Raw genomic sequence first — 27,919 nt, forward strand, 5'->3', positions numbered from 1 at the left:
ACGAGCGGTGCCGGGCCGGGAGGTGGGGAGAAATCCCAGGGGAAAGGGGGGCGAGGAGCTGCTCAGCGCCTCCCTCTGCTGAGGAGGGAGATGCGCCAGAAGCCCGATTGAATCACCCTGCCTGGTTTTGTCTACAAGCCCAGCCGGGGGTGATGGGGATGACGATCCCGTGTATGACCCCCCCCAGGAAAAAAAAAACAACATGTATTAAGCCTGGACCTGGCGTTTGCTCCGACGGGGGGTCCCTAGGGCAGGGATGCTGCCCCTTCACCCCCCTTTTCCCTCCGGTCTCCACTCCGAGAGCTGCCCGGCAGCAGGACAAAGCTCTTGGGGAGGGGGCTGCCGACGAGAAGCCCCCCACCCGCAGCAGGGACGCCCCCTTTCGCTTCGGGGAGCCCCCCCTGCATCCCCGAGCCGGCACCCTGCGGCACAGCCCCGGCGGGGTGCTGTTGCCACCCAGCGGCCGCCGCTGGCCCCCCAGCAGTATTTTTTTTTCCCTCCCTCCTGCCGGGAGAGGGAAGGAGGAGTCCCCTGTGTCCCCTGGGTCCCCTCCCGGCGTGGCCAGGTGCCTGGATGCTGGGCGGCAGCCCCCCGAAGGGAAGGCTTTGGGGATGCATCGCTCCTGATAAGGAGGCGTGGAAAATGCCCCGGAATTTGCTCAGGGCATTTCGTGTGGGGGGACGTGTAAGACCATCGAAACGAGCAGAGAACATGTGAACAGGAAAATAGTTTTAGAATTTGTAACCGATTTCTGGTAGCAACAGGTACAGCAAAACTTCAGGAGATGCTCTGTTTGGAGGGGGTTTAGTAGGGATGCTTTTTTTTTCCCCCTACAACATCCAGCACTTTGCTATAGCAATGAGAGATCCCAGCCTTTCTGAAAGGCTAATACGACAACAGCAGTCATGACTGACAGGAAAGCTTGCTATAACACCGAACACGGCTGAGACCAAGAGATGGAAACCACACGAGAAAAATCCTAGGAACTGCTCGCTTTAAACTAGGGCATTAAGGGTGAGTCATTGGGAAACAAAACTGTGCCTTGAGGAAGGACAAACTGGGCTCTGGTGTAATAAAAAAAGAAAAAAAAAAAAAAAAAGCACATTTAAAGTCTTTTTTTTTTTTTTTTTTTCTTATTGTGTCCAATGCATTGCAGCTGACCTGCATTTATGCCTGCAATTGAAGGGAGCGGCATCTTAAACCCAATTATAACGCCACCTGAGTGGGTGATGAGCGTGTATTCAAGTTTCACAAGTTTGCATTACAGTACTGGTTTTTGCCTTGTTTGTTTGAGCTCAGCGGGATAAAACAGCAGCTAAAAAGGCATCCAAAATGCAGGCAACATGTTTTTTGGGGGGTATATAGAACAAAGCAGCAAGAGAGGCTCAGGATGTAACGAGGAACATGAAACGAATGCAGAGTCAGTTAAGAAATCACTGCTGTGCTTTCAGGTAGCAGCATAACACGTTGGCTACCAAACATCTGATCCTGCAGAGGAGCCTTCTGTGCACACATCTATCTTCACGTGAGTGGAACCACTGAACTTCATCAGACGAATAAAAAGAATCAGCTGCAGAAAAGATCGGAAGTAAATCAGGAAGACGAGCAGCAGCTCGGATGAAAGCAGCTCACCTGAGCATTAACTGGGGCAGGAGCATCGACAAGGGGTATCAGCCAGGCCCAGCAGTGTAAAGGGCAGATAATTTTGGTGAGCCAGCTTCCTTGCCTGTACTTGGGCCTTTATTTCCTATTTTCTGCCTTTTTTTATTTCCTATGCTCATGAGCAGGCAGGTTGCATAAAAGCAATTGCTTAAAGGGCTACCGGAGCAGGCACAAATAAGCGGGGTGTGTGTTTGCTCCGTGTGACAGGACTCAATCCCCGGGCTGCTCACCGTACAGCCCATGACACCGTAAATGCCAACTGGTGGTGTGTCCAGTGGGGCTTCAGCTGGGTTTCTCCGTTCATGGCATTCGGTGCTTCTCCTTTCCACACCATCCCGTGTTTGCCCTGTACACCCTCATGCCCACCGGAGCTGCCTGTTCTACCGCTGCAACTTGCCCTGCCTAAAAGTAGCTATTGACTGCGTGACCTCGCGCGTTTGTTTCTGGCCATGAGACCATGACACCCACAGCCCTGCGGTGTCTTTGCCAAGCCACACAAAATGCCTTGGAAAGAATGCTCTTTTAGAGACCTGCCCGCCTGCATTTAATTCCTTGCTATTGACTGTGTATCCACCGTGGTACACAACGCTTCTTAAAAAGGCTTTCTGCATGCAAAATTAAAAGGAAAAAGTAGCATCCCTGAAGTTTGGATGAACGTTTTTCTTGTTTTTAACCGGGACCGCAGCAGGTTAACTGGAACAAATGAGCACTTCTGCAGAGTGCATTCCTGAAACGGGAGATTGCCTTTCATCCTCCCGGAGCTGCAAATGTTACAGGTGCGGAGCGGATCCTTTTTGTCTGCAGAGCACAGAAAGCTACTGTAAAAAGTTGAAAGCCTGTTTAACCTACAATTACAGTTTATTTCATGGGGCCTTAATTGCGCTTTCCAGGAAAGGCAGCGGCCTGAGAGGCTTAGGGTCCACACAGCTCCTGCCTTTCAGAGCCCTCTTACAGTACTCATCCCTCACCCACCTTTACTTCTTGCCAAGATGTAAGGGGTGGAGGGAGGCAAAACAGCTGCAGCCAGCTCCGTGTAACAGGCCTGATGGGCACCGCTGGAAATCCTTCTCCTTGAAGAAAAAAGGGAAAGCATTTTTGAGTGAATGCCTTGAGATAAAGGCCAACACACTTCATTTTCACCGCTTTCTTCTAACAGGCTTTGAAAAGGATATTTCACTACCAGGTAAATTGTGCTGAGAACCTTTCAAAGTCTTTTGAGACTTATTGTTTTACACATTATTTACAGCTGGTATCATTACAACATTTAACTCTGCTTTGGCCAAGGAAATCAATTCTCAGTGTTTGGTATCACGCCTAGTATTAGACACGTATATGTTGCTTTACCCTCTTGGGTTTATTTATATTTCTCTAGCAGCACTACTACAGAATTAACTTCATAGTTAGAACTCGAAAGGTTTAAAATTAACATGGGGATTTCCCTCCAGGCTGAAAACAAACTTGTTTTCAACTTAGAAAAATAAAATTTCAGTCTGCCTGAGTGGCACTCTACCATACAGCAAGTTGAGTAGCATATTCCTTCCTTCAAAGTTTCACCAAAAGCCAACCTTCCCAAATCAGTTTTTCAAAATGCTTCCACTTCTCCAAGTTTGATATGCAGCATCAGGGGTTAAAAAAAATAAAACCACACTTTTCTACTTCCTTCAGTGCAAGTTTCTGTTCAGAACCTTAACAGCATTATTCCCCTCACCCCTTCCCACTGACAACGGATTAGTGTGGTATTTTATTTATTTATTTTTTAACCAATTTAGTGCCTGTAGAGGTTGGAAAGCAAGGAAATGATGATGGGAGGTGTGGCAGGAGACCTCATTTAGAGTTTTCTGGCTCTCATGTGAGTCTCCCCCAAGTGACAGAGGAAAGCAAGTGACTTGACAAGGTTTTACGATCAGCTCTGACAAACACCCACCTGCACTTGAGTGTGTCTGGTACTATCTGTAGAGGGAAAAAAAAAGTGGAACTACCAAGTAATTCAGCCTTTTAACTGAAATCTACCTTTTTTTAAAAAAAAAAAAATAAAATAAAAGCTACGCTTTTACATTTTAAATTGCCTACAGGAATGAAGAGCAATCTATTTTGCCCTGATACTTTTATTGAAAGGGAAGAAGCCAGCAGCTGCAGTTATGAGCAGAACTGTTAACTGCCCAGTGCTCCAAGATTAGCATCAGGCCCCTTGGCTTGAAAACACCAACACCCAGGCTTTTAAACATTTCAGATAGCGTAAGCTTTCCTCAATCCGTTTTTGACTTTGACTCTCTGATAATTCAGTAAGAATGACTTTATAAAAGGTTGAACTACTGCGATTCTGGATGTGGCAGTAACCATCTTAGGGGTATTTCTCCCTTACTTACTATTTTCTTGGAGCTAGCTGTTCACTCAAGCACTCCTAGCACAGAGCTGGAACAGCAATTTTACATACAGCTGCACGTCCACCAGTGGCACAGAAAGACAGCCACTGTGGACCTATTATTTCTATTGTTTTCCCACTAGGAAGGAGGAGAATCACTTGGCTCATCAGGATTGACAAGCAATTCCAGAGAGCACAAGCCCCAGTTATATGCTGGTGGCATCTCCTACAGTAAGGGCAGATTCTGTCAGTTCAGTGCCACGTTCCACTAGGGTTTGATGACAACATTGAGCGAAGGAGTTTTGCATCCTTTGCCATCTGCTGTACACCTCTGCCTAGGCTGCCAAAAACAGAGGAACATATTGCCCCCCTCCGCCATCCTAGAAAATTAAGAGGATCCTGCTGAACTAATCCCAGATTAAAAAAAAAAAAAAAAAAAAAAAAAAAAACACCAAGCCCTGCAAATGAATTTAACTATTGCTCTTCATCCCTTCAAAGAACTTCAGAGTTAGAGGCTTTGTTGATCCTCCATTTATTTTGAGAAATATAAAATATGAAAACTAGTTTACAGTTCCGGCACAAAAGTGATGAAGCAGTAAGCACAAAGTTTCTTTTTACAAATAGTACTATATATTTTTTACCATTTAAAAGTGCCTAGAGTTTTTCACAGCAAATAAAGTTTATTTACCTATATCTTTTGTCTTAGTAAAATATTAAATCTATTTAAATTGCACATGAACATCTTGGTAAAGTAAACTATACGTGAAGTTACAATAAATCTGTATTTAAAGCAGACCGTCATTAGAAACTGCATGGAATGGAAGCGACTATCAAGGTCTAAATGGAATCTTAAAGACTGACCAAGAAAACAAGAGACAAGACACCGACTGATATGGCACAAGTGATTAAATTACTGACAGTTTGACAGAAGGTAGTAGTGGCTATTTGACGTTCTTCATGGATTTAATACACTGCTAAAATGTTTCGATGCAGAGGCTTAACATTTAAACTGGCAAGATAGCTTTTTTTGACTGTTAAACATTATTCCACAAGGTTACATGGCATCTCCTTCACTTAACATTGGACCTTAAAATGAGTATGACGATGCGTAAAAGAATGAGTAGAGCGTACATAAGGAAGTTTTACACCAAAGATTGCTGCAGTAGACAATTTAGTACACCGTGACAATAAAACGGTTGAAAAGTTGATCAGTTGAAATGAACTGTCCTAACGTGCAACAACAGAAACCAGAACATTTGGAGAGATCATTCGTTTTTTTGTTTCTTCTGAAAGTCTGCCCGGTTCAGATTTCCAGAACTGCTGCAGGGGTTCAACCTACAGTTTTACTGCCAATACAACTACTTACACTACGCAAAATCAGGTGTGAACTGAAGCATCTCTAGAGCAGGGCCTTAACTTTCACCCAGTTTCTTATTCCTCCTTTACAAACTCAGTACAAGAGTTATACCGTTCATTATTTGGAGGAGTCTTCAGTCAAGATTTCCTGAAAAGTGACTAGTGGTTTAAGAGGCCCAACCTGAAATATTTTAAAGAGGCCCAGCCGTCATAGTGTGTGTGCTCTGACCTTCTGGATTGGTTCTGAAATGCAAACACTAACATCCCAAGTTCACGATCCAAAAATTCAAGTATCCAAAGTCTTACTGGTTTCAAGACCTGACCTTCAAGCCTGTGTTGATGTGAAGTCATTTGCATAAGCATTTCTTACAAACTATCGTGTAACTGATTCACCCCACTTTGGTATCTTCTTGAGAAATCAAATACTCCTTTGACCATCTGCATCAAAATAAGAATTAATGTAGACAATCAGGTCCAAATCATATTGTTATGTTGCTTTAAGAAACATAACAATGTTGACAATGGATGTACGATAAATGCTCCATTATGTGTCCTTCACATTATACAGCACAGAAAACACATATGCAGACCAGATTTCTCTGCACTAAAGCCCAGCTGTTGAAAAATGCAGGAATATACTCTATTCTCAAAATTAATTTCATAGTATAGGCATGCACAGCTTCACAGATCTGAACAAAATCAAGGGGCAGGACTGAAAACATAGGCTTTGGGAAGAATTCTACAACACCTCCATGTCTGCAATCTAACGAGGGTCCAACCACTTCAGATGAGAGTGCCAGGGTGACTCCCCCGATGTGATTGGAAACCAGATATTACAGCAAGTTTAGCCTACATGAACAAAAACTTTTAAAAATGATCAACAGAATCCAGAGGGAGAATAAATAGCCTTAATAAGTTACAATTTAACATTTTTCTGGTTAACCACCTACTATTTTTCTTCCCAGCTCAATTGATTACTCTATATACCTATTTAAGAAGAGGTATCTTAAAAGCAATCAATTTTGCTTACTTTGCTGTTAAATACTACTTTCAAGGAAGTGAAAGCGCCGAATTTTAACAGCAATTTTAGATTCAGAGTACTGACTGAAAATGGAAAAATTTACATTAAAACACAGCAGTGCTAACAAATACAAAATATGCAGCTTTTGGGAAAAAAAGCAGCTCACAAGGCACTTGCTATAGTGGTCCATTAAATAAATGGTGTATATAGTGCACCCTTAAAACATCACTGTTATGCATCAAGCTTTTTCAGTGTTAAACAAAAATTTATTAGAAACAACTGCTGGGTCCTATGTATTCTGAAGCAATTATGGAGCAGCCTTGATTCACATATTATGTAAATCAAACAAATTACAAGAGGGGCAGGGGAGAGTATTTTAAAACAGTTCTTGTCATATTAGAAGTTTTTCTGTTTAGTGATAAAACTCATCGTGGAATGCCATCCTGATGTCCCCCTCCACCCCCCATCCCAAAAGCTACATTCCTGCTCCTTTAAGAGCCTGGTATTTTAATTACAACTGATTCTACCATCAACTACTGGTTTGGCTCATCATTTGCAGCTTTGAAAAAAATAATGTGCATAACAGCAGCATTAAGCTGCCTTCCTTTTCAAAGCAAGAACTGGCAGATAAGAAAAAAGTAAGTAGTTGTAAGAGTTGTACTCTATTTCAATGGCTTAAAATGCTGAAAGTCAGTCACACTTGATACTGGTTTCATTTGTTGTTGTTGTTGTTCACAACATACTTCAAGGGCCAGAAGAGCTACAGACCCAGTTACATCTCCTAGCATTTCTCTGCGGGAATGGGTTCTTCATCTCCCTTTAGAAAGTATGCATGTATTATACCATACTTTTTAATTAATCCCAGACCGAGAAAGCTTGGATCATACATGTATCTGCCATCTTAAGGTTTCCACAATTGCATGTTGAACGGAATAAGGAAAGCTGTCATTGACAGAAGGATCTGTAGATTGGCCGTCAAAGGAAAATGCAACGTTCTAAATTAAAAAACAGTCCCAAAAACATTAGCAAGAGGTACCAACTTGTTCAGGGGACTTCAATCTACTTCAGCCCAGTCTGACAGGTACTTATTTTTTCCATAAGCACCAAAGTAAGAAAACTTAAGCATTTATCCAGAATCACCGCACGTAGTCCATTCTCAGGTTCTACCCTACAGATGACGTACAAATTCCACAAAGTCTCTCCAACTCAAATCACCAAAAAAAGCTAATCCTCATTCACACTTTTGCATAGTTTGGCATTTTCTGGAGTTATACTTCTGTTTTCTTTCATTGCTTTTGAGGGGACTCATCTGTCACATATCCAAGCACTTTCAGCCTAAATCCTTCCAGAGAGAAGCCGAGTCCCACTTGAGCAGCAAGCTGTTCAGGACTGCTTGACATTCTTCTTTCAATTCAAAGTTAAGGTTATTCAGTTTTATCTGCACTTTCAGATTTTTCCCTTTGCATCATGCAGCGACGAACTATGCTGTCAAAACTTCCTAAGTAAAAGAGGCCAATGATGCGAAAAATGCCCATGCAAACAACCTGGAAACAGAGAGAAACATCTTTCAATTCACTTAGAATCTCAGATTGCAGCATATTTTTTACTTATGAAATAAAAGTACCATGCAATATAACCAAGTTTAAAAAAAAAGGCACGTGAAAACCATCATAGTTATGTTACAATTTGAGACTAAGAACCAGGTAGGAATCCTAGCTTTCTTGCCAACTCAAAAAAATTACTCCAGTTTCCTAAATTCAAGTCTCCATAGTGTTGAGAGACATTTGATGGAAAAAAATAATTGACATTTGCATAATGTTCTACGTATTTTATACTATTTTAAACTAAGAAGTTGTGACTATGGGACTCTTCCCAAATCTTACCTGCTGAAGACCTTCAGTAATAGAAGTGACTGGTGACATTCCACTCGTCAGTATCGACAGCATGTAACCATCGGAACCAACTGAGCTGTTAAAGTTCCCTTGCTGGATGGAAGGAAAACAGCAATTAAGGGCAAAGTAATTTATCCAGTTGTGCCAAGTCATGACGTGTCTTAATTTTACAGCTATTCATGATAATTAACGTGATGTCACTATGAATTAATATTTTGGTTAGCTGCAGTAATATTTATGTTAAAATATTACAAAAATTTACTATACAGCAGCATTCCAAGAGGCATTCCATTAAAAATGGGCAAGGACCCTACCTTTTATAAAGCTACAGATGTGATAAATGGCTAAGTATTGCTTTATAAGCTGGAAAGGATCTAAATTTCTTCTCGAGTCGTGCTTACTAATGGAGAAAACACACGATGCTCCGTTTGTAAATATTTCAGAGAGAATTACACCCTACCTCTGTCAGATCGCCAGTCACCACTATAACTGAAAAATAAAATACTGCTTGCCTTTTGTTAAAATTAGGTTGCTGGGAGAGGTGTACTTCAGATGTTATGTAAGTAATACTCCTTCATTTATGTCAATGATCTTGATTTCCCTCCTCAAAACTGCAAAATACATTGCCTACTAAGCAATTCAGGTGGCAAAAGAGGGGGAGACAGAGCAAGATAAAGCACCATTTATTTATTTTCACCAAAAATATTGCAGCTCTATAGCTCTCGCTCCCAACCTTCTCCCATTATTTTTTTTCCTAGCAGATTGTGCTGGAGAACAGACTTTTTGGAACTCTGCAGGACTACACCTATGGAACACAGAAGCACAAGGAGAAGGTGGGGTTCCTGAATCAAGGTAGAGGGTGTAAAATTTGGCTGAGCTATTACCCAACACACACCTGAGGGGACTGAGTTCCTACAATAAAGAACTACTATTTAATTTCGCTTTTAGCCCCCTCAGATGATGGTTTGAGTGCATAAATACCCCACCTGAACTACTAGATCATACAAGGTGCTGGAAAGCATGGTATAAAAGTATCAGACGCTTATAGAGGTGAGATTAGTTTTCCTTAAGAAACAACACAAAACACCATGTGAGGTGGTACTTGATTTTAAAACTCACCGCCCTAAAACCAGACATTATTTTGCACTTACGTGCTGTATTTGTGAAACTATTGTAAAAGCTTCACAAACACCTGCAAATGCAAAACACGTTGTAGACCACATTTACGGTATTTAGGACTGTAAAATAATTACAAATTTTAGGATTCAATAGCTGTACTTTAATGACATGAAATTTCATGTTTATTTCCACTTTTATTTGGTTGGAGCACCTCAGAACATCCTTGGTGCCCGTTTCTTCTTATTTTATTAAGAAGGAAGCATTCTACAGCACAAATTATTATAAAAATTCCTCAAAGATGCAATAATCCTCTTTAACTATGGCAGCCTTTTATGTATTTTAAACACTCATAAATCAGATACTTAAGACATTAAAAGCCAAATAGTCTAGAGAGCCTCCATTTATTGCAAAATCATTTTGATATGAACTCATGTTCAAGAAAAATCAGACAGTCAAACAAGCTTTTGAGGTTAGACAAATGGTATTTGATACACAAAACGTCAATAGAAGTTAGTACTTTAAAGAAAATTGTGATCTGTCTTTGAGACGTTGCATCATACGGATGCATCACTTTGTTCTGTCTAAGGAACAGCTTCGGGTACCTTTTAGTTCAAAGAGATCGTTTAAAATCATTTGTGGGCATGGTGGCAAAAGAAGAATAGAGAAAAACTTCCTGTTCAAACTAACCACCAAAGAGTACCATTTTAGCTAAACTGGTTTTTTTTATTTAGCTGAGCCATTTTCTTCGTCTTAAACACCCAGTACATGCCATCCAAGTCTCTCCTATGACGGTCATACTTTAAAAAGATAATTTACTTACTATGGCATCTTTGACTATAACTCTGGCGACTTGTTCTGCTTGGCAAACAGATGAGGTTTCAGAAATTAGCTTCGTCTCTAAAGGCTTTAGTAGAAAAACACCATGGTAAGTTTGACTAACACCACACAGGGAAGAAAACACAATGGTCAACTTTTGGTTTTGGGCTTTCATCATGGATGACACTGTCATTGTTAACAAGTGGTATCACACTGTCACCTAAAACGTGCACTTAAAATTAAGGGAAAAGCACTTTCAAAAATAATAGCTTAGTTTTACAAAGAAAAATGCCAATTATTAATATTCTTAGTTTAATACTGATAGGGTATACTACTAGAATACTGATAGAAAGAGTGTTCTTTCCTACAAATCCTTTCCTACAAGCCTACAAAACAAATTTATACTTAGATGTTTTGTTTGTTTCTCAAACCCCATACACTAGTATCTACTAAAATCCATCAATGTATTTCACTTCTTTGTGAGGTAAAATGGCATAAATGCTCTAAAACACTAGAAGAAAATAGTTATGGCAATTATTTTAACAACCACATTTTTTTTTTTTTTTTTTAAATCTGATCTGTTACAAGAGCGAGCAGCAAAAAGGTTTAAAAAGGATTTAGAAGCGTATTTGTCATTCAGGTACTTTTAACAAACGAACAATGGGGCTAAATGCATAGCACACTATTTAAATGCAAAAAATATTTAGATGGCTCTGTTGATAAAGAACAAATTGCACTAAATTACAAAGAGAAAATTACTTAGTTACACAAACTTGTTATAAAGGAAAATGCAGCTAAATATAAAGTTTAATTGAAGCATTCAAACCTAGTCAATACTGGAACTAGCTTAATATTCATAATCCATTGAGATTAATCCTTAAAAAAAACCATACACTTCTAGGGAAGAGCTGACAATGAGAGAAACCTGTAATCGTTCAATCTGAAGAACTACAGAAATTCAATTCCACAGAAATAGGCCTATTTCCAAGTATGTGCAGAATTATGAATCATGATGCCCTGACTAGGCTCACCAGTTTATTTTCTTAAAATTTAAATAAATAAATAAATCGGTCTCTGTCAGAGGAAATCACATCCAAACACCTTTTACATGCCTTCCTGCAGCGATGTGGTTTCTGCCACCAAATCTCCAGCTCACAACCCCTATGTACTTTTTAGCTCACAGGTCAATATCAACCAAATCCAAAAGAGATAGAGGGGTGTCAAAACTAAGCTACAATACGACAAATTTGGAAAAAATCATCAGCTAAATTGGGAGCACCAGGCTAAAGTCAATGACATGTTGAGAAAAAGGTAGGCAGATCTCAAGCATTAAATACTCCATCTGGCTAGTCAGTCAGTCAAAGCACAGTTGCCTTGCGTCAAACGGTTTTCTCAAACAGAAAGAGCTTAAACACAAGAAAAATGTATCCTCACATCTGACTTTTTGCTTAAGCTAACTATTAGTAATGATTACAGAAAAAAAATAGCCTAGCCCCAAAGAGATGCAAACCAGAGACAGATGTTCTAAACTAAGTAGCACTAAATAAATGCAACACTAACAAATGAACGTCTGAACAGTTAAAGCAACTGAGTATTGCAGATATTTAAGGTGCATTATCAGTGTAGGCACAAATAACCCGAAGACTTCATGTGTGCTAAAACAGCATAAATCTGCATTTAAAGACAATGCCTTTTCGACAAACGAGTGAAATCTCACTGGATCTCTTTTAAAGAGAAATCTGAGATTCACAGTACATTTTGCTGGTGAATATATTTCCCTGAAATAGGCTATTATGTAGAAAAAAATCCCAAAGAATGTGCAAGCTACACAAGTATCTGCAGATGTCTAATTCTGGCACTTTATGCGGATGCGTGGGAGTATGTTTAATACAGAATATCTATATCAAGAAATTATGAAGAATTGTGTTACACAATCCCTGCTGATTCTTATATAAAGGGTGAAAGACAAAACAAAATTCAACCCCAATTCCTTATTACACATGACATTAGATGGAGCATCTTGAAAATGGCTGATCTACTTAAACACCAGTTTTCTAGTTCACAGTATGCAGATAAAAAAAATAGACATTTTCTCTGGTTAGCAGATACTTCAATCTCAACAGGGAGCCTGAATGTAGTCCCACCTGCGTCTTTTTTTTTTTTTTTTTAAAGTAGTTTTCATGTGTAGGGAAGCATCAAACGATGAGAGGCAACTACATTTTTGAAGGTCAAAACTTAACTTTAAGCTAAGCCAAATGAAAAAGGCCTACCACTGACACACCCTTCTGTAAAGGCGGTATCATTTGCACTACAAACACAATGCCAGAGTTTCCTTCATACTTTAATAGTGGCTGTTACCTAGGATTAAATTGTGTCATTACATATATTCACACAGTGGCTGACTTGCAGACTTCATTGAAGAAACTGAGATTTATTTTCATCTGCCAGAACTATCAGAACAGCATAATATCAAAATATGCAAAATAGGTATATTATTTCTGGCTCATTAAGCTTTTATATCAAAACAAGTTATATTGGTTTTACAGTTTACTGTTGCACAGCAATATTTAGGCTGTGTATAGAAAGACTTTTCAACGTTTTCCCATTCATTTAAAATGGGAACAATACACTACACAAAATTATGCTACAAGCTATTTAACTCTCAATAGCAGAGTTGATAAAATTAAAATGTTTACATAATTCTTAAAATCCTAATATGCTCTACTTTCAATGGCAGGACAGAAGTGAATGAAATCTGAAAACCCATTGCCTACTACAAAGTGAACCTTTAAAAACATTACAGTATCACTGAAGAATGGTTTACCTTTGTTTTACTTTCTTCTGCAAAGCCAGGTGTGTCAGTATCTGGAGGATAGGCCACTGTTACGTAGATATTATAGGGTTTGACCTGTATTTTACAAAAGTTAAGTGTTACCTTAATATTGACAGCTTTTCACATGCCTCTCAGAACTTCATTCATTTCTCTTGTATGGAAAAATACAGCAAACACAAGTTTAAAAGGCATGTAGTGTTAAATCACCCTCATATCCAGCATTTGCAAGATTTGGAGCTTTGTCAAATGAGGAAGCAAAACAAAGACTTTCAGGAGATGGTTGTGTTGCTTTGTTTAGTAAAAAGCTTTAAAAATTCTGCATTTGATGAACATAAAGCACTTTTTAAGATTCCTAGATGGAATACAAAAGGAATTTAGCTCTACTATTCTACTGATTTAAATTTTAAAGACAACCAAAACACTGCCAAACACCAGTACCCCACATTCATAAAGACAAGGCCAAAAAAAGTTTCACCTAGGCTTATTAGAATGCTTTTTTGTTATTATGTCATATTTTCACTGCTGAACAAATGCGAGAACGAAAGAAAAAACACACAAAAAACCATAAAACTCAAATTTAGTATCTTTATCTCTTCTAGGTATGTGACTCAAGTCACAAGGCTTTTCAACCCATGGTTTAAACGTGCATAGGGCCAAAATCTAAGGAGACAAAAATAAATAGAAAGTGTGAGAAACACTTAAGTCTTGCATACCTAAATGCGATCCTTGCTGTATTTGTATCATTTACCACAGCAGCACATCACTTACTACACTACTATAATAGAAATAGCTACAATACATGTCTGTACTCCAATGCAAATAAAGAAGTTGTGAATGAATGTATTCAGAGGGCTAAGATAAAGCAAAGTGTTGTAAAGCCCTAAGCAATTTTATTTAAATTGCAAAACCTTCCATATGAAAACACTTACTGAAATACCGTGTCACAGGTCCATAACACTAATTTTTAGATTTGAGGAAGCCAGTCCTCACAAAAATGTCTGCCACCAGCCTGAAGAAAAGCCCTGCAGTCACATTGTTCTGCAGGCCAGAAGTGATCAGATGCAGTTTTACCCCACACTTTTGTCCTGAGCAAGGTATCCAACTACACTGAGCAGAACAGGGTAAGAACAGCAACAACACAAGGGTCTAGAACCAAACACAGACACTTAACTTACAAACATTAACAACCGTGTATTTACACACTTAACAGGAAAGTAAGGAATGTCACTTGCAAATCAAATTTACCTGTCTTTCTACAATAATATACTTTTAAGTCTCCTTCCATTAAATTGTGAAATGGATGTTTGCTTTTTAGGCTTGACTTAAATTTAGATCCTTACAATATTAAAAGCTCATCTAAACCAAAGCTGAGAAGAGTAAACCACTGTCAACACAAGACTTTTGTGGGCAATCAACGTATTTAAGCTTGCACGTTTTACTCTCTCATATAGCTCACATACCATTTACTGTGGCCTCACAACCAACTTGGCAATACTTAAAATAAGCAAACAACCAACTTGGCAATAATAAGCAAAAATACTTAAATCATTGCACACACACCTCCATTTGCAGGGCTTCAGCCAATCCTCGAAGAGCAAACTTTGTTGGAGAATAAGCTGTATAACCAAAGAGGCCTAATTGCCCAGCCTGAGATGATACAAACACAATCCTTCCCATCCGTCGCTCCTTCATGGTAGAGATCACTGCACGACTCGGGTAAACACTACCCAGGTAATTAACTGCCATTAATCTCTGTAGAAATGATATTAAGATGGTATTTGATTTAGACTTATTCAGCTGTTTACTATTATTTCTCAAAAACCCTATTTCAGTTTGCATTAACAACAAAGTTCACGTGATTTGTATTTCGATCAGCTGTCAAAAGATAACTGTTTTCTGTTCCACAGCCTCATAAGTTGTTCTATAGCTAAAAACTTCACCTCAAGACAAAACAAATCCACTTTATATACATCTTAATGGCATTCAGGATACTTAATACTGTGATACTAATGCTTCAAGATATTAATATTGTGACCCATAATGGCCTTCACAGGAAAAAAAGAGTATGTAACAAAAAACCTGACTGGAACAGTGTCAAGGAAGCAATCCTTTTATGAATGATGTATGAAAGCACACTGAAATGAAGGTTTAAAGATCTTCCTAAAACAGGAAAATATCTATGTATTCATGCATTTCAGAAATTTTCATCTTTGGCAGGATAAGAGGAAGCCTTTATTTTTACTCTCTAGAAGGCCTATAATACAAGTGGCAGCCTATATGAACAACAGGACGGATGGATGATTTACATCTACAACAAAATTCTACCTATTTAGCATTTTCGGATGTTTCAGTGATGACTTGTGGAATGGGAAGGTGGGAATCATTAAAGTAACCAAAATGTAGGGGTGGTTTTTTTTTTGTTTTGTTTTTGGTTGGTTGGCTTACTGGAGGTCCTTTCATTAAAGCAGCAGCTTCTCAAGCTGCACCAAGCTGCAAACAGACTGTGCATCTCAGAGTTGAACATTGACAAGACTGATTTTTATTAAGCAGGTTAAAAATATGAAATAAACACCTTCATCAGGAAAGAGAGACCATGCGAAATTCTTTCACAGTGCATTAAACTATAAAAATGCATGTCAGGCTTTCCCTATCCTAGATGGAGAACTCGCTGTTCTGACCTATCAATGGATCAACAATTAGGGAATAAGTTGCAATCCTTGCAAATCGAAAGATACATTCTAATTCTGAAAGCTACCACTAATCAAGTGTATCACTACTCATACAGTCTGCAAAGACACAGCAATGTAATCTATTTCTTAGAACAGCTGAATACCAACTCATTCATATGATGAAATAAAAAAGAACGCTCACTCACTTCAAAAGAATTCACTTCAATAGCCTCAAATTTTCCTGTAACTGATGTTCCTGCACAGTTTACAAGCAGGTCGACTGGTCCCAGCTTCTCCTGAGCCTGGAAGAGGATAGATGTCAAGATGTTCTTTAGCATGAAAAAATATTCCTCTAGCACAGTATCACTATAAGAAATTATTTCCATTAGAAACACATCACACATAGATAAGTTTATTAATAAATGCAAGTGAATCAGTTACTTCCTCACCTGTTTTAGAACATTCTCCACCTGTTCATAATCTTTAGATACATCAACGGAAATACATAGTACAACCTAAAAAGGGAAAGTGAAAGAAAATTTTGTAATTTAAGTCCAGTAATAGTTGGCTCCAAGTCTTTCAAAATGAAACAACTCAGTGATGCATCTCTTCTAGAATAATTTTTTTTTTTTGACAGGAGAGTTTGCACTTCTTCCACACCGCAAAAAGTAATCCCAGCTCCTAAAGTGCGTATATTAAGAATAAACACTTCAGGATCCTCAAAGAGATACTTTGTACATGAGTAGCTATTTCTAATTTATCATTCTAAGACAGTCCCAATTCCACAGTTCTGTATTTAACTTTCATAAGTGTGAAACAAGTAAAAACCATCAGTGTGGCTTAGGTTCATCTTTAAGAAAAAAGCTGAAATGTTTTTTCCATATCATAGAAGGGCATGGTCGCCATGTCTTGCTCTGAAACTCCAACATCAGCACTGCGATAAAAATCAAAATGTATGAAAAAAGCTGCTAATGTGAGCATTTGCAATGTGCTTTTATTATTATTATTAAATTTAGCTGCATAGAATTTAATTGGAATGTATCAGGGACAATTTTTTAAAAAAAAATCTAAGAAAACTGATTAGTAGAAATGCCATACACATATTAAAAAGAGTGAAATAACTGTGTATGTTTACTCCTTGCCTTGGAACAAGAGATCATGGATTTTAGTTTGAAAGATACAGGTAAATGAAAACAAACATTGGCCCAGTAGGAGGAAAAAGAGTGCTATCTAAGTTGTTGCAGCTGGAAGTTGGTATTGGTTTTCTTGGAAAGTACTTATTTTAAGTACTTATTTATATTTTCTTGGAAAGTACTGATTACTGCTAGCAACGTGATCTCAGAATCTCGGTTTTGAAGCACCTTCAGATCAACTTCCGGCCACAGGAAGCACTGCCTTTGGGGTATCACTTACAAACTGAAAGATTACTGCAAGCTCCAGCTTGGCAAGGGATATACAAACAAGCTACCTCCTCTGCTAAAAACAAAGCAAAAGAAAGAATCACACACACAACAGAAAACCATCAGAGCTTTGGGGCAATTCATCATCTTCAAAGGAGAAGCAATCATGCCAGAATAAAAGTAGGGACTCCTGTATTCTTGTTCTGGTTTCTACGCCTTCTTTTACTTCAGTCAATTCATTTAAACTCCACTGGGGTTGAAATAAAGCTATCACTAGTTTCTAACAAGTGTCATCATAGTTGCTCGTCATGAAATGTGGACAAAAAAAAAAAAAAAAAAGAGCTTACCACAGTGTAACTAACTGCTTTGGAAGTTAGTCATTTGTCAGTTTTGCCTCTGGTCAGACTGCAACACTTCGTAGCTGCATAAACAGAATCTGCTTGCCATTCCTGTGCAGCAGGTTGGCTATTCCTGCCTCCCAGCGTTGTGTGTAGTTGGACATCTGAGTAAACTTGTGGTGCAAGTTATTGATGGGTCTGCGTGCATCTCCCCTTGAGGCATTTTTTACATTTTGGAAATATTTGTCTTTTACATAAGTTTGAGAACAAAATAATAGTTGAGCTAAGACACCATTGGTTTACTATCTGTATACCATCTGTGTGTCTTTGCAAGATCAGCAAGGAAGCTAAAGTCACAATTCCATACAAAAATTGCATAGAACAGTTATTCATACTGTGAACAATACGCTTGGGAACTACCGAATTTTTTATTGGCTGCTACCACCACATTATACAATTCATCTCTTAGTTTCTATTATCACATTTTCTTTCTTCTGCTACTCTATGCTGATTACCTTTGCTCCAGCGCATGCACTGTGGATCCACTCCTAGGAAACAGATTATGCTGCCAGAAAGCCTAATATCCTCATTCCAGTCGCTCGCCTTTTGTTCTAAATAGTGCTTTCTGTCTGATCATTCATAAAGCATTCATTTCTCAATAAAAGCTCAATTCATCTCCCAGTGAAGTAACTAGGAATACTCCATATTAGGAAAGGGATTTTTTTTTAATTAAAAAAAAAAAAAAAAAAAAAAGGATTTTGTCCCATTGCACACCTTTACTGATACAGAGTGCATTGTCAGCATTCTAAGTAAGTGACATACAAATGCCTTTCAAAGGCTGTTTGACAAGTCGAACACTGAAGTGTATGTAGATACCAAAACCCTGGTTGTCAATGCAACCTGGTTTCATGTACATATCCACGAGCTGAATGTATACAGCATATAATCATGTAAACAGTGATCTTTCCCTCTTAGCTTGGCATCTAGCAAATATAACAGTCTCTGTGTATGTAATCCATGCGAGACAACACCGTTTCTCTGTACTTTCTGCGATCGCCTTGTACAGCTTCTGTCAGTTCAGCTGTCCCTGCTTGTCAGTTTCTTACCTGCTGTTCCAGTATGAGCTCTGCGCCAGACTCCCTGCTTTTTCTAATTGTGTCCTTTGCATTTAGAACAAGCAGGCTTCCCTGTCACGTTGTCTACAACCCAACAAAAGGTTCACAGGAGGGCCAAGCTACCACTGTCACTCCCACCATAGCCAGATTAAGCACAGACAAGCCTAAAGCTGCTACTGCAAAAGCGGTCTTGTTAAGCCCACACTTAAACTTGCTCAGTCTTGAAGATACTTCCTGAAATTTTAACTGAAACTCTTATGGGCATGTACCAAGTACTATTCTGTAAAAACACAAAGTCCACAGCTGTCAAGCTTGGACAGATTTTTAAACGAGAACATCCTGACAGTGTTTGACAAGGGATTAACTTTTTTTTTCTTTGCCAAGCTTGGGAAACTACGAGAGCAGCTAAAGGAGAATGGTTACCAGGATTTGTTTGTTTTAAAACACACAAAATATAGGTCCTCCTCACCTCAAATGGCTTAATTTTTCAAAATAAAGTTGATCTGAGTAAGGCAGCATGCACAGAAAAAAAGTGATCATGTTGAGCCATTTGACAAAAATAAGTTAAGGCAATCTTACAAATTAAGGTATTGAGAAAATTTAGTCTCAGAAGTCCAAACATTGGATCCAAATATTCATCTTTCTTCATTGCTTCAAGAGAATATTCAACTTATTAATTCGCCAGACTAAAGAAGCGATGTATTACAGCCAATAGACACCAAATCCCTTATTACAAGCTATTGAGTTGTTACTTTTGTGATTACAAATGCAAGCCAACAAGTTCTAGAACACGAGAAAGAGAAAGACAAAGACGTGATAGTCAATACCATTACCCCTCTTCCCTTGATTATTAGGAACAGTAAACAAAATTAGCATGTCACCCTGAGGTTGTGTATTTTGAACATAGCAAAAACTGACCTATTTTAAAAGCTAGTACCTTAGCAGGCTCTAGAACAGTGCCTTTAAACATGTGTACACTATTAATTCACCCTCGCTGTTTTTAGAAGTCCAAGAACTTCACAAATTTGCACACCTGTTACAGAGCTTTACCAGGAAACAGAACAAACAGCAAAATATTGTGAAGTAAACCTGAAAACAAGTATGCCAAGACAATTGCCATATTTATACATTGCAAAGGACGAGAGATTTGAGAAGAGTGGGTTCTTCTACTTGATCTTGAACAATACAAACGCTTATCAAGTGACAGTAAATTGCAGCTATCCAAAAAAAGCATACCACACCTACAGTTGAAGGCATCAATCTTTTCCTCTGAGAAAAAGCAGTTAAGGTACTAGGCAACATCAAATCTAGTGGAGTTCGGAACATTGCATGTAGGTAGATTGGCATTTTTTGAATTCAAGGAAAGCTTCACCTATTCTTGTCAAATGGTTTTAAGAACAGGACTAGAGACTACTCTGTAGTGACTACCTTGAAGCAAACAACAGCTGTAGGTAGCAGTGGCCTTACCTGCTTGTCATTAACGGAGTACTTTTCTATTTCCTTTTTTGTCTGCAACAGCTTGTTCTGAAATGGATATAAGAACAGCTAAAACACTGCAGTTATGAGAACACGTTAGCCTTCAGTATTTCAAGAAGGCTTAGAAATATTCTCTAAAATAAAAAAAATAAATAATAAAAAAAACTATCCTCAACTAGCAATGGCACTCTCCTATTGTCATCTTACAGATTTATGAATATATGATCAAAACATCGTCCAGGAATCTACCGGAACTCAGGTATTTTTCACTTCACCTACTAAAACCAGCAACAGCTTCTGTAACAGATTTAGTGGTTCTTCACGTAACTGCACAAAGTGCTTAAAACAGTAGGGAGAACCAAGATACAAAAGAAAAGACTTATTTTTATATGATATTACAAAACTATTCTGGAAACTATCATGGAATTACCATGAAAGTTCAATGAAAATCCAGCAAATGCAAATTGCCATGGTCCTACGAAGAAAAATTGTGTTAATTTTGGCTGCATTCAAGGTTATGCAAAAAAAGGACACAGAGGAACTGAGAATCAGAAAAGAAAACACAATTTAGGTGTTCTTATTTTCTTGAAGAATTAGTTTTCTCTTTGAATGAAATAGCCCATGCGAAATCTGTCATTCCAACTAAATTTTCAGTATCTCTTACTTAAGAAAATAAAAAGAGGGAAAAAAAGCACAAAGTAACCCTTTTTCCTCCAAAGCTATCTTGATGAACAACGTTTCACTAGTATGATGGAATGATGATCAGAAACCAAACTATTCTGGAATTTTAAGTACTGACTTTAATTCCCCTGTTGTCACTTACTATAGGGAAATGCTACAGTTTTAAAGAATATAGGGCTTTTCCTGCTTTGGTCCTCTCACAGATCTAAACAGTGAAATAGGTGACGACATTAACAGAAGTGGTAGCAATGGCAGAGTTTTAAGGCAGGCTTATCAGAGGTTCCACGTTGGGCTACGCTTCCTAAAAAGGCAGCCACCTCTCCTCTGCAGATACATTAATCTTAAATGACAAGGATTGCCTTAAAGCATACAGTGAAAGATATACGAGTAATTATTATTCCAAAATATCATTCCTCGATCAAAAAAATTTAAAGAACATAGTTTAGCCAGTAAAAACACATACACTTACCTCATCTCTTGCAATCAGTGTTATGAAAGCGCCTTGCTTATAACATTCAATAGCAATACATTTTCCAATTCCACTGGAGCCTCCGGTCACCTAAAAGTTATTTGTAAAAGTCACTGTTAGTCCATTATTCTCACCCCTACTCCTATACAAGAAAAGTCTCATCAAAATTCTAAAACTAGACTGAAATTAAAGTACTACCCAATGAAGTGTGAATAAACGAGATATATTAGTTTACTTCTTTTGTATGAATGGAAAAATAAAATCTTGGTATATTGACAGGCCTCTCTCTCTTCCTCCCCTAAAAACAGCTTTACCCAGGTGATATTTTTTGCTCTTATGTCAGGCTGACTTAAACCCACTTCCATGTGTGTTCTCTCACTTGCTTTTGACAAGATTTTGTACGTTATTCCTAAAAGATGGAATTAGTTAGACTTTTGGAAATCACTATTAACGTTAGCTATAAGAATGCAACTGCTTACTGTCCCTCCATACACATTTACAATAGAATAATTTGTAAAATGGACAGTTGTAAACTGGAAGTACCATGTAAACACGAACAGGATCAAAGAAATTACCTTCCTTTTTATTTAAAAAAAAAAAAAAAAAAAAACAAAACAAAACTTTAATTTGACAGCTGGCCCTCTATAGAGTATGTCTCTCAGTCCCTCAGACATCTCCTGTTTTGTGGCAATCCCAGCCCTAAGCCTCCATAACCTTTTCTTCTTCCTCAATATCATAACTCTGACTAGTCTTACACCAAGCAGGAAATTAGTTTGTGGATAGACAAATTCAAGGCGATGCATTTGTCCCCCCGTCACCTGTTGGAGAGCACAATCTGCCAAACAGCACTCATATACAGGTGAATGTCACATTAACACCTCTCACACTACTCTCCATAAACCTGCATAGGAACTTCATGTAGAACAAGATGCAGATGACAACCTTGACCTCTCTTTTTGACTAAAACAGAAAAGTCTCCCTGACAGTGCCTTTTAGGTGATTTGTTCCTTTAAGCCTGCTCTCAGGCAGTGTACGCCTCCAGTCCTTAAAGAAGGCCACACCTGTGTCTTCCTTACACGACTAAATTTCTTGAATTTTCTCCTAAGAGCATATTACTGAGAAAATATTGGAAAACTTTGTTGAAGTGAGATTCCTCTGAAGTTGTCGTTTTTGCTCTTCAGCAAGACTTCAGAGAAAGTCAGGTATCACCTCCCGTTTAAAGTCTGAGAAAATGACTGTGCTGCGCTAATTAGTGGAAGAGCGAAGACCTCCAGTCTCTAACTACACATCCTCATCTGCAGGTGCCTCAGAGTTCTGTTTTCATAGACGTATTATCCTGAAAATTCTTTCCTTTCCTGGAGGCAGTAAAGTCAGAAGAGTCAGAAGTGCACTCTCATGAGTCACCAAATTCTTCTTTCCTATGAGTGTTTTTATCACTAACCTTCAGAAAAGAGCTTAGCACACTAATGGCAATTGTGTAATCCCAGCAAACAAAGATTTACAACATAGCCACAGTTTTTTTTTCTGGTTTGTCTGCAGTCAGAAATGGGTGTAACTTTCACAGAGACTAATGTTAGCTTAAACTCCTTACGCTTCCTCTATTATTAGAGAAAGTTACTTCAAATTAGCTTCTAATTGACTCTGGGCAAGATTAGCTTCACTACACTAACCTTTGAGAATGACTCCACGATGCATGTCCTGTTCTGGAGATGCTAAACCTGGCCTGTAGTATTCTCAGCCAAGGACGGCTACTTTCTGAGTAAATTAAGACTAAACAAGAGCATTAGTTAATTATTTGGGACTTCACAAGAACCCCAGAATTCATTTAATGCTTCCTGACAGAAAGAGGTTAAGAACTCTAGTTTATTCTTATGGTGTATTGCAAAATTTCAGTACATCTCTAGGATTAAAAAGACTCTGTTTGCTATGATCAGACAAACCTCAGTTCCACAGGACTCATGAGCTGCTTTGACAGGTTTTCAGCAGCAGCAGGTACACCAGCACAGAAGCTAACGAATGTGCGTGGAAGACTGCTCCAATTCCAATTTCTGGCACTGCACCGAGAGACTGATGATTGCTACCTGCACAACTTGCGGAGTATCACGAACAGGTCAACTACACCAGTGCTTGAGGAATTCTTTGAAGGTAAAGCTATTGGCACTGAGCCTCTGGCTTGTCAGAGGACGCTAACATTCCCTTCAGAAAGACGGGGTCTGAAGTCATCCAAGAAACAACGGGAAAAGGAAGTTTTTATTTGCAGTCACACCCGAGAGCACAGGACAGGGCTCGTGTCAGCTAGGTCAGCGACAGGAGGCAGAATCAATTAGCTGGGAACTGGAGTGTTTGGGAGGAAGGCTGTTACTAATACGTGGGAGGCTGTTACTAATACACACATCTTTCAGCAACATTTACCATGAATGCAAACAACAGTAGAAGAAATCACAACATACAAACCCTGACACTGCTGAAAGCTTTGTGCCACAAATCAAATTAGCCTAAGCAAATCTGTGAAATCTGCTAGGTTAGGTTTCTAACACAGACGCTCCGAAGGAATGCTTCCACGCCATTAAAGAAAACATTATTACAACCACCCTTACGCCCAGTAATTCTTTTTATTGCTCTATTGATATTGCATTTCAGTAGTTCTGGGTGTCTGAAGTACCACCGAGCCAGTCCTTAAGTTCCCCTGTAAGCCAGCCTCAGAGGGGCTAGCAAAATCAAAAAATCTTGCGATGGTGACACCAAACACAGACTGATTTCTTGGCAAGATGGGACAATTAAATACCAGTATTAATTCAGATGCTCAGAGCACAGTACTAGAAGTCCTCAGACAATGTTATTAAGCTGTTTCTCTGTTTGAGAAGAATTAGTACCAATTTAGGCATTCAAAAGAAGGCTCTGGCTCCAACATCTCAAGCTATGATCCTTGGTTACAGAGTTCAGCTTCTAAGGATGTCAGGGATGCAGGAAACGTGCCTCAATTGATGACAAAGTCCAGTCCCAAATTAACAGAACTGCCATCAGAAAGTATCAAAGTTACAACCCAATTGATATGGCATTTCCAACAGGACTGATTAACTCTCACTTAGCAGCACTGGCTGCAAGCTGGCTTCATGTTTTGAAATAGTGTGCTAGCAGAAGGCATTTCCACTGAAACAGAACATCCCTGTAACTAGCTCTGGGTGGCTGCTGCTCCTGACCAGCCTCAAAAGGACCTCTGGCTGAACCACTCAGATGCCTCCAAACCACAGGTCACATCACTCCCCACACGTGGGCTGCAACTCTGAGACACTAAGATGGGTCAGCTTTAAGGACAGCCAAAGTCCACCACAGTTATCTGGTGGGCCCTGCACAGAAGTGTTATTTCTAGACTCATACCCATGGCTTTGGCAGGTGGAAGAGAGCACGTGTGCAGGGCAGGGATGTAACATCCCTGGCAAAGGGCAGTTAAATGTGATGCACGTGAGCATGAGGTACACAGAACAGTGACAACTGCCCTATCATATCCTCATTTTCCTGTCTACTGTTATAGCCTGCTACCAAAACAATAGCTTCCCCTCACAGAATAGGTGATGTTTGCTAGTCTGTAGCTTGAGACCGGAGGAGAAAGTTGAAGCCAAAGGCAAAAACAAACAAACAAGGTAAAAAAAAAAAAAATGCTCTTCTAGCCTTCGAAGAGAGGAGAAATTCAGCATGAAAAGCAGCAGCTCTACAGCAGAGAAATAACTTTTAGACCCTTGATTCTAGAATACCTTCCTAATCACGGTGGAAACAAAACAAGTATTAGATGTATAAACAGCATTTCTTTTTACTGACTAAGCTATGCCTGATGCTTGAGCTAACGTGAGAGCAGAGAAGTCGTTTTTATTTAATGGTGCACTCTGAGGTCACCAAAACACACAGAGAACAGGAAAACACGCCACAAGATTACACCATCACTAATCTGGAGCTCTGTGGACTTCCACTGCGACCAGCAGTCCTAGTCTTTTCTAAGTAAAAGGGACTCCTATAATCGTGATCCCTCCAGAAAGCATGCCTTGGGTGACACAGGGAGCATTTCCATCATGCAAGTGATGCTGCCAGAGGACAGAGGAAGAAGAGTCATATGTTTTCTGCTTCAAATCTCTGCCCATTTAGTTACTTAGATGTTTGAGTAGTGGCTAGCGATATTAACCATAACAGTTCGGAGCAGAAAGAAATAAGTTTTACGAACAACTAAGTAGAGAGGGAAAAAACACTGATTTAAATTGAAAATCCAACAAGTAATTGGTATGAAATGCCGTCCGGAACAGTGTCTGAAGTCATATGATGACCTTTATTAAGAAATACAACAGATTTTCTTTCTGGGAGCTTGTTGAAACTGTTAGGAAGAGTCTATAGATAGGCCTTCCTTTTTATGCTTCAGAAAAAGGAATTTATTGAGTATATCTTGAAAAGCTGTATTTACTGCCAAGTGGAAATCATTTGTGCCGCTAGGAGGACTTATCCAGCTAAATAAACAACTTACATCCTTCCTTTTGTTAAATATGTAAAATCAAACCTGCCTGAACCTCGCTACATTATTTAGCCAAGTGAACTAAAGGTGTGTTGAAACAGCGCAGTATTTTCACAAGAAGTAAGCTTGAAGACTGGGTTTAACTGAAGTCTGACAAAGATCACCAATTATTAAGCTTTGGCGTTATCTGAATTAAGTCATATGCTTACAAGAAATTATATACGCAGAGTGCAAACAGATTTTGACATTCTTCTGTCAGAAGCCAAAGAAGTCTTTAAAGAGTGTGATGGTCGTAAATATTTTCACGCTTTAATAACTTCAGTAGCAGAAAACACACTCCCGTCGGATGATGTGGGAATTCCCTTTACAAACACAATGTGGGAAGCCTCCCTAGCAAAGTTTCTGATTTACAGTACTATCATACAATATTTTTCTTTATAAAGTTAGCTAGAAAACTTGAAATCCAAAACGTGCAGGTGTCCAGGGTTATTAAAAGCATCTATAAGCCTGGGTATCACAGGATCATCTAGGTTGGAGGAGACCTCCAAGATCACCTAGTCCAACCTCTGACCTGACACTAACCAGTCCTCCACTGGCGATGAAGACTGAAACAGCCACTCCACATTTCGCTGGTTTGGACGAATACTTTAAGAGTATAGCTCAAGTCCAAGTCAAACAACAGCTCCGCCAGCAGCAGTGCCGATGAAGCTGATGACCTGCAGAATCATATCGCGAGGGCGAAATATACCGACAGCCTTTACCTTTAGCAGCACTTTAACACAATAAGCTCTCCATTTGGACTTTTAACTTTAACAAGGCTCGCAGGAACACTTGCGCCAAACCCAGCTGAAATCGCTAAGGCGGAAAGGATATTTTATTCACGGGATTTTTTTTTTTTTTTTTTTTTTTTTTATCATTTTGAACGCGACCCAAGGGAAGGAGCTCAGTTGGGGAAAAAAATAAAAAAATAAAAATTTAAAAACCGCGGCCCAACGGTCGAAACGGCCAGCGGCGGCGGTTAACGCCGCCTCACTCACCACGACGTGGGCGCCGGGCAGCTTGAGGGGCTTGGGGCTGATGAGCGGCGACACCATGTAGAGGAGCAGGACGAAGCCCACGACGAAGGCGGCCGCCAGGAGCAGCATGGCTGGGGCCGGTGGTGAGGAGGAGGAGGAGGAGGAGGAGGAGGAGGAGGAGGCCGGGGAGGCAGCGCAGCCCCTCAGGCCCAGGGAGGGCGGCGGGTGCCCGGTGCCCGCCTGCGCCGCGGCGCCGCGGGGCCGGAGGTGGAGGATGGAGGATGGGAGGGGGGCAGAAAAGAGCCCTCTGCCGCCGCTGATTGGCCGGCTCCGGCCCTCGCGCTGCGATTGGTCAGCGGCCGCCGAGCGGAGCCCGCTGATTGGTCGCGGGGCGGGACGGCGCGCGGAGATTGGCGCCGCGGGCCGTTGGCAGGGTCACGGCGGGGAGGCAAAGGGCGGAGGGCGCCCCCCCCCCGACGGGCCTCTGGCCACGCCCCCTCCGGGGTCACGTGGGCTTCCCGCCGAAAGGAGGGGGCGGGGCTGGGCGCGCGGAGCCGCGGGAGGGGAGGCCCGCGCGCGGCGCCTGGCGACCGTTAACGGCCAACGCTCGGGGGGGGGGGGGGGGGGGGCGCTGAGGGAAGTGCCCCCGCTGTGCTGAAGCGCTCGAGCCCTGCCCTCCTCCCTGTTCCAAATAAAATAACGCCACACGCACATCTTAGATATTCACCCAGTATAATCACCCGCATTCGACATTCTTTCGCCGTTTCTAACCGAAATGAACAGCCCCCCTCGAGTTCTTTCAGCTTCTGGTGTGACTGGAAAGAGCCCCCCTCAAGTTTTTTCCCTGTTGTTCCCATGTTGTTTCCCTAAACGTGGTGCAGGTTCTGGCTCTCAGAAAGCAGGGTACACAAAGAGAGAGAGATACCGATCGGACAAGGCAACGCTAGGTGTGCAGGAGGGTGTGAAAATAACACCGGGGATGAAATTAGAAGCAGCGAGTAGGCGGCCATGGGAACAGGGCTGTGGGCAGGGAGCAGGCGGCTCGCAAGGGGAGGACGAAGGCGCTGGATGTGGTGCAGCAAAAGGGAGAGAAACCCTGAAAAACCCTGAAAGCTGGTCCTGAAATGGGGTTGACCTGCAGCATGTCTTCGTCAGGGTGCTGCAGGGGCACGAGGAAATGAGAGGAAGGAATCGTGCCT

General features: G+C 40.2%; 1 protein-coding gene across 2 annotated transcripts; it reads right to left on the bottom strand.

Moving 5' to 3' along the window:
- Positions 1 to 4,561: 4,561 nt before the first annotated feature.
- Positions 4,562 to 26,950, bottom strand: KDSR (3-ketodihydrosphingosine reductase). 2 transcript variants are annotated; one of them, XM_084282924.1, is made up of 10 exons: positions 26,742 to 26,950; positions 21,210 to 21,299; positions 20,051 to 20,107; positions 16,180 to 16,245; positions 15,937 to 16,032; positions 14,622 to 14,813; positions 13,053 to 13,136; positions 10,233 to 10,316; positions 8,285 to 8,386; positions 4,562 to 7,945 (listed from the first exon to the last, which is right to left on the bottom strand). In XM_084282924.1, exons 1-10 carry the CDS (start codon positions 26,847 to 26,849, stop codon positions 7,826 to 7,828), a joined length of 999 nt encoding a protein of 332 aa, XP_084139050.1. In that variant the 5' UTR covers positions 26,850 to 26,950; the 3' UTR covers positions 4,562 to 7,825. The 2 variants fall into 2 exon arrangements, with proteins under 2 accessions (XP_084139050.1, XP_084139051.1); XM_084282925.1 differs by lacking the exon at positions 13,053 to 13,136.
- Between the last annotated feature and the right edge of the window lie 969 nt (positions 26,951 to 27,919).

The sequence above is a fragment of the Netta rufina genome (assembly GCF_964035555.1).
Source record: "Netta rufina genome assembly, chromosome: 2".
Classification (NCBI taxonomy): Eukaryota; Metazoa; Chordata; class Aves; order Anseriformes; family Anatidae; genus Netta; species Netta rufina.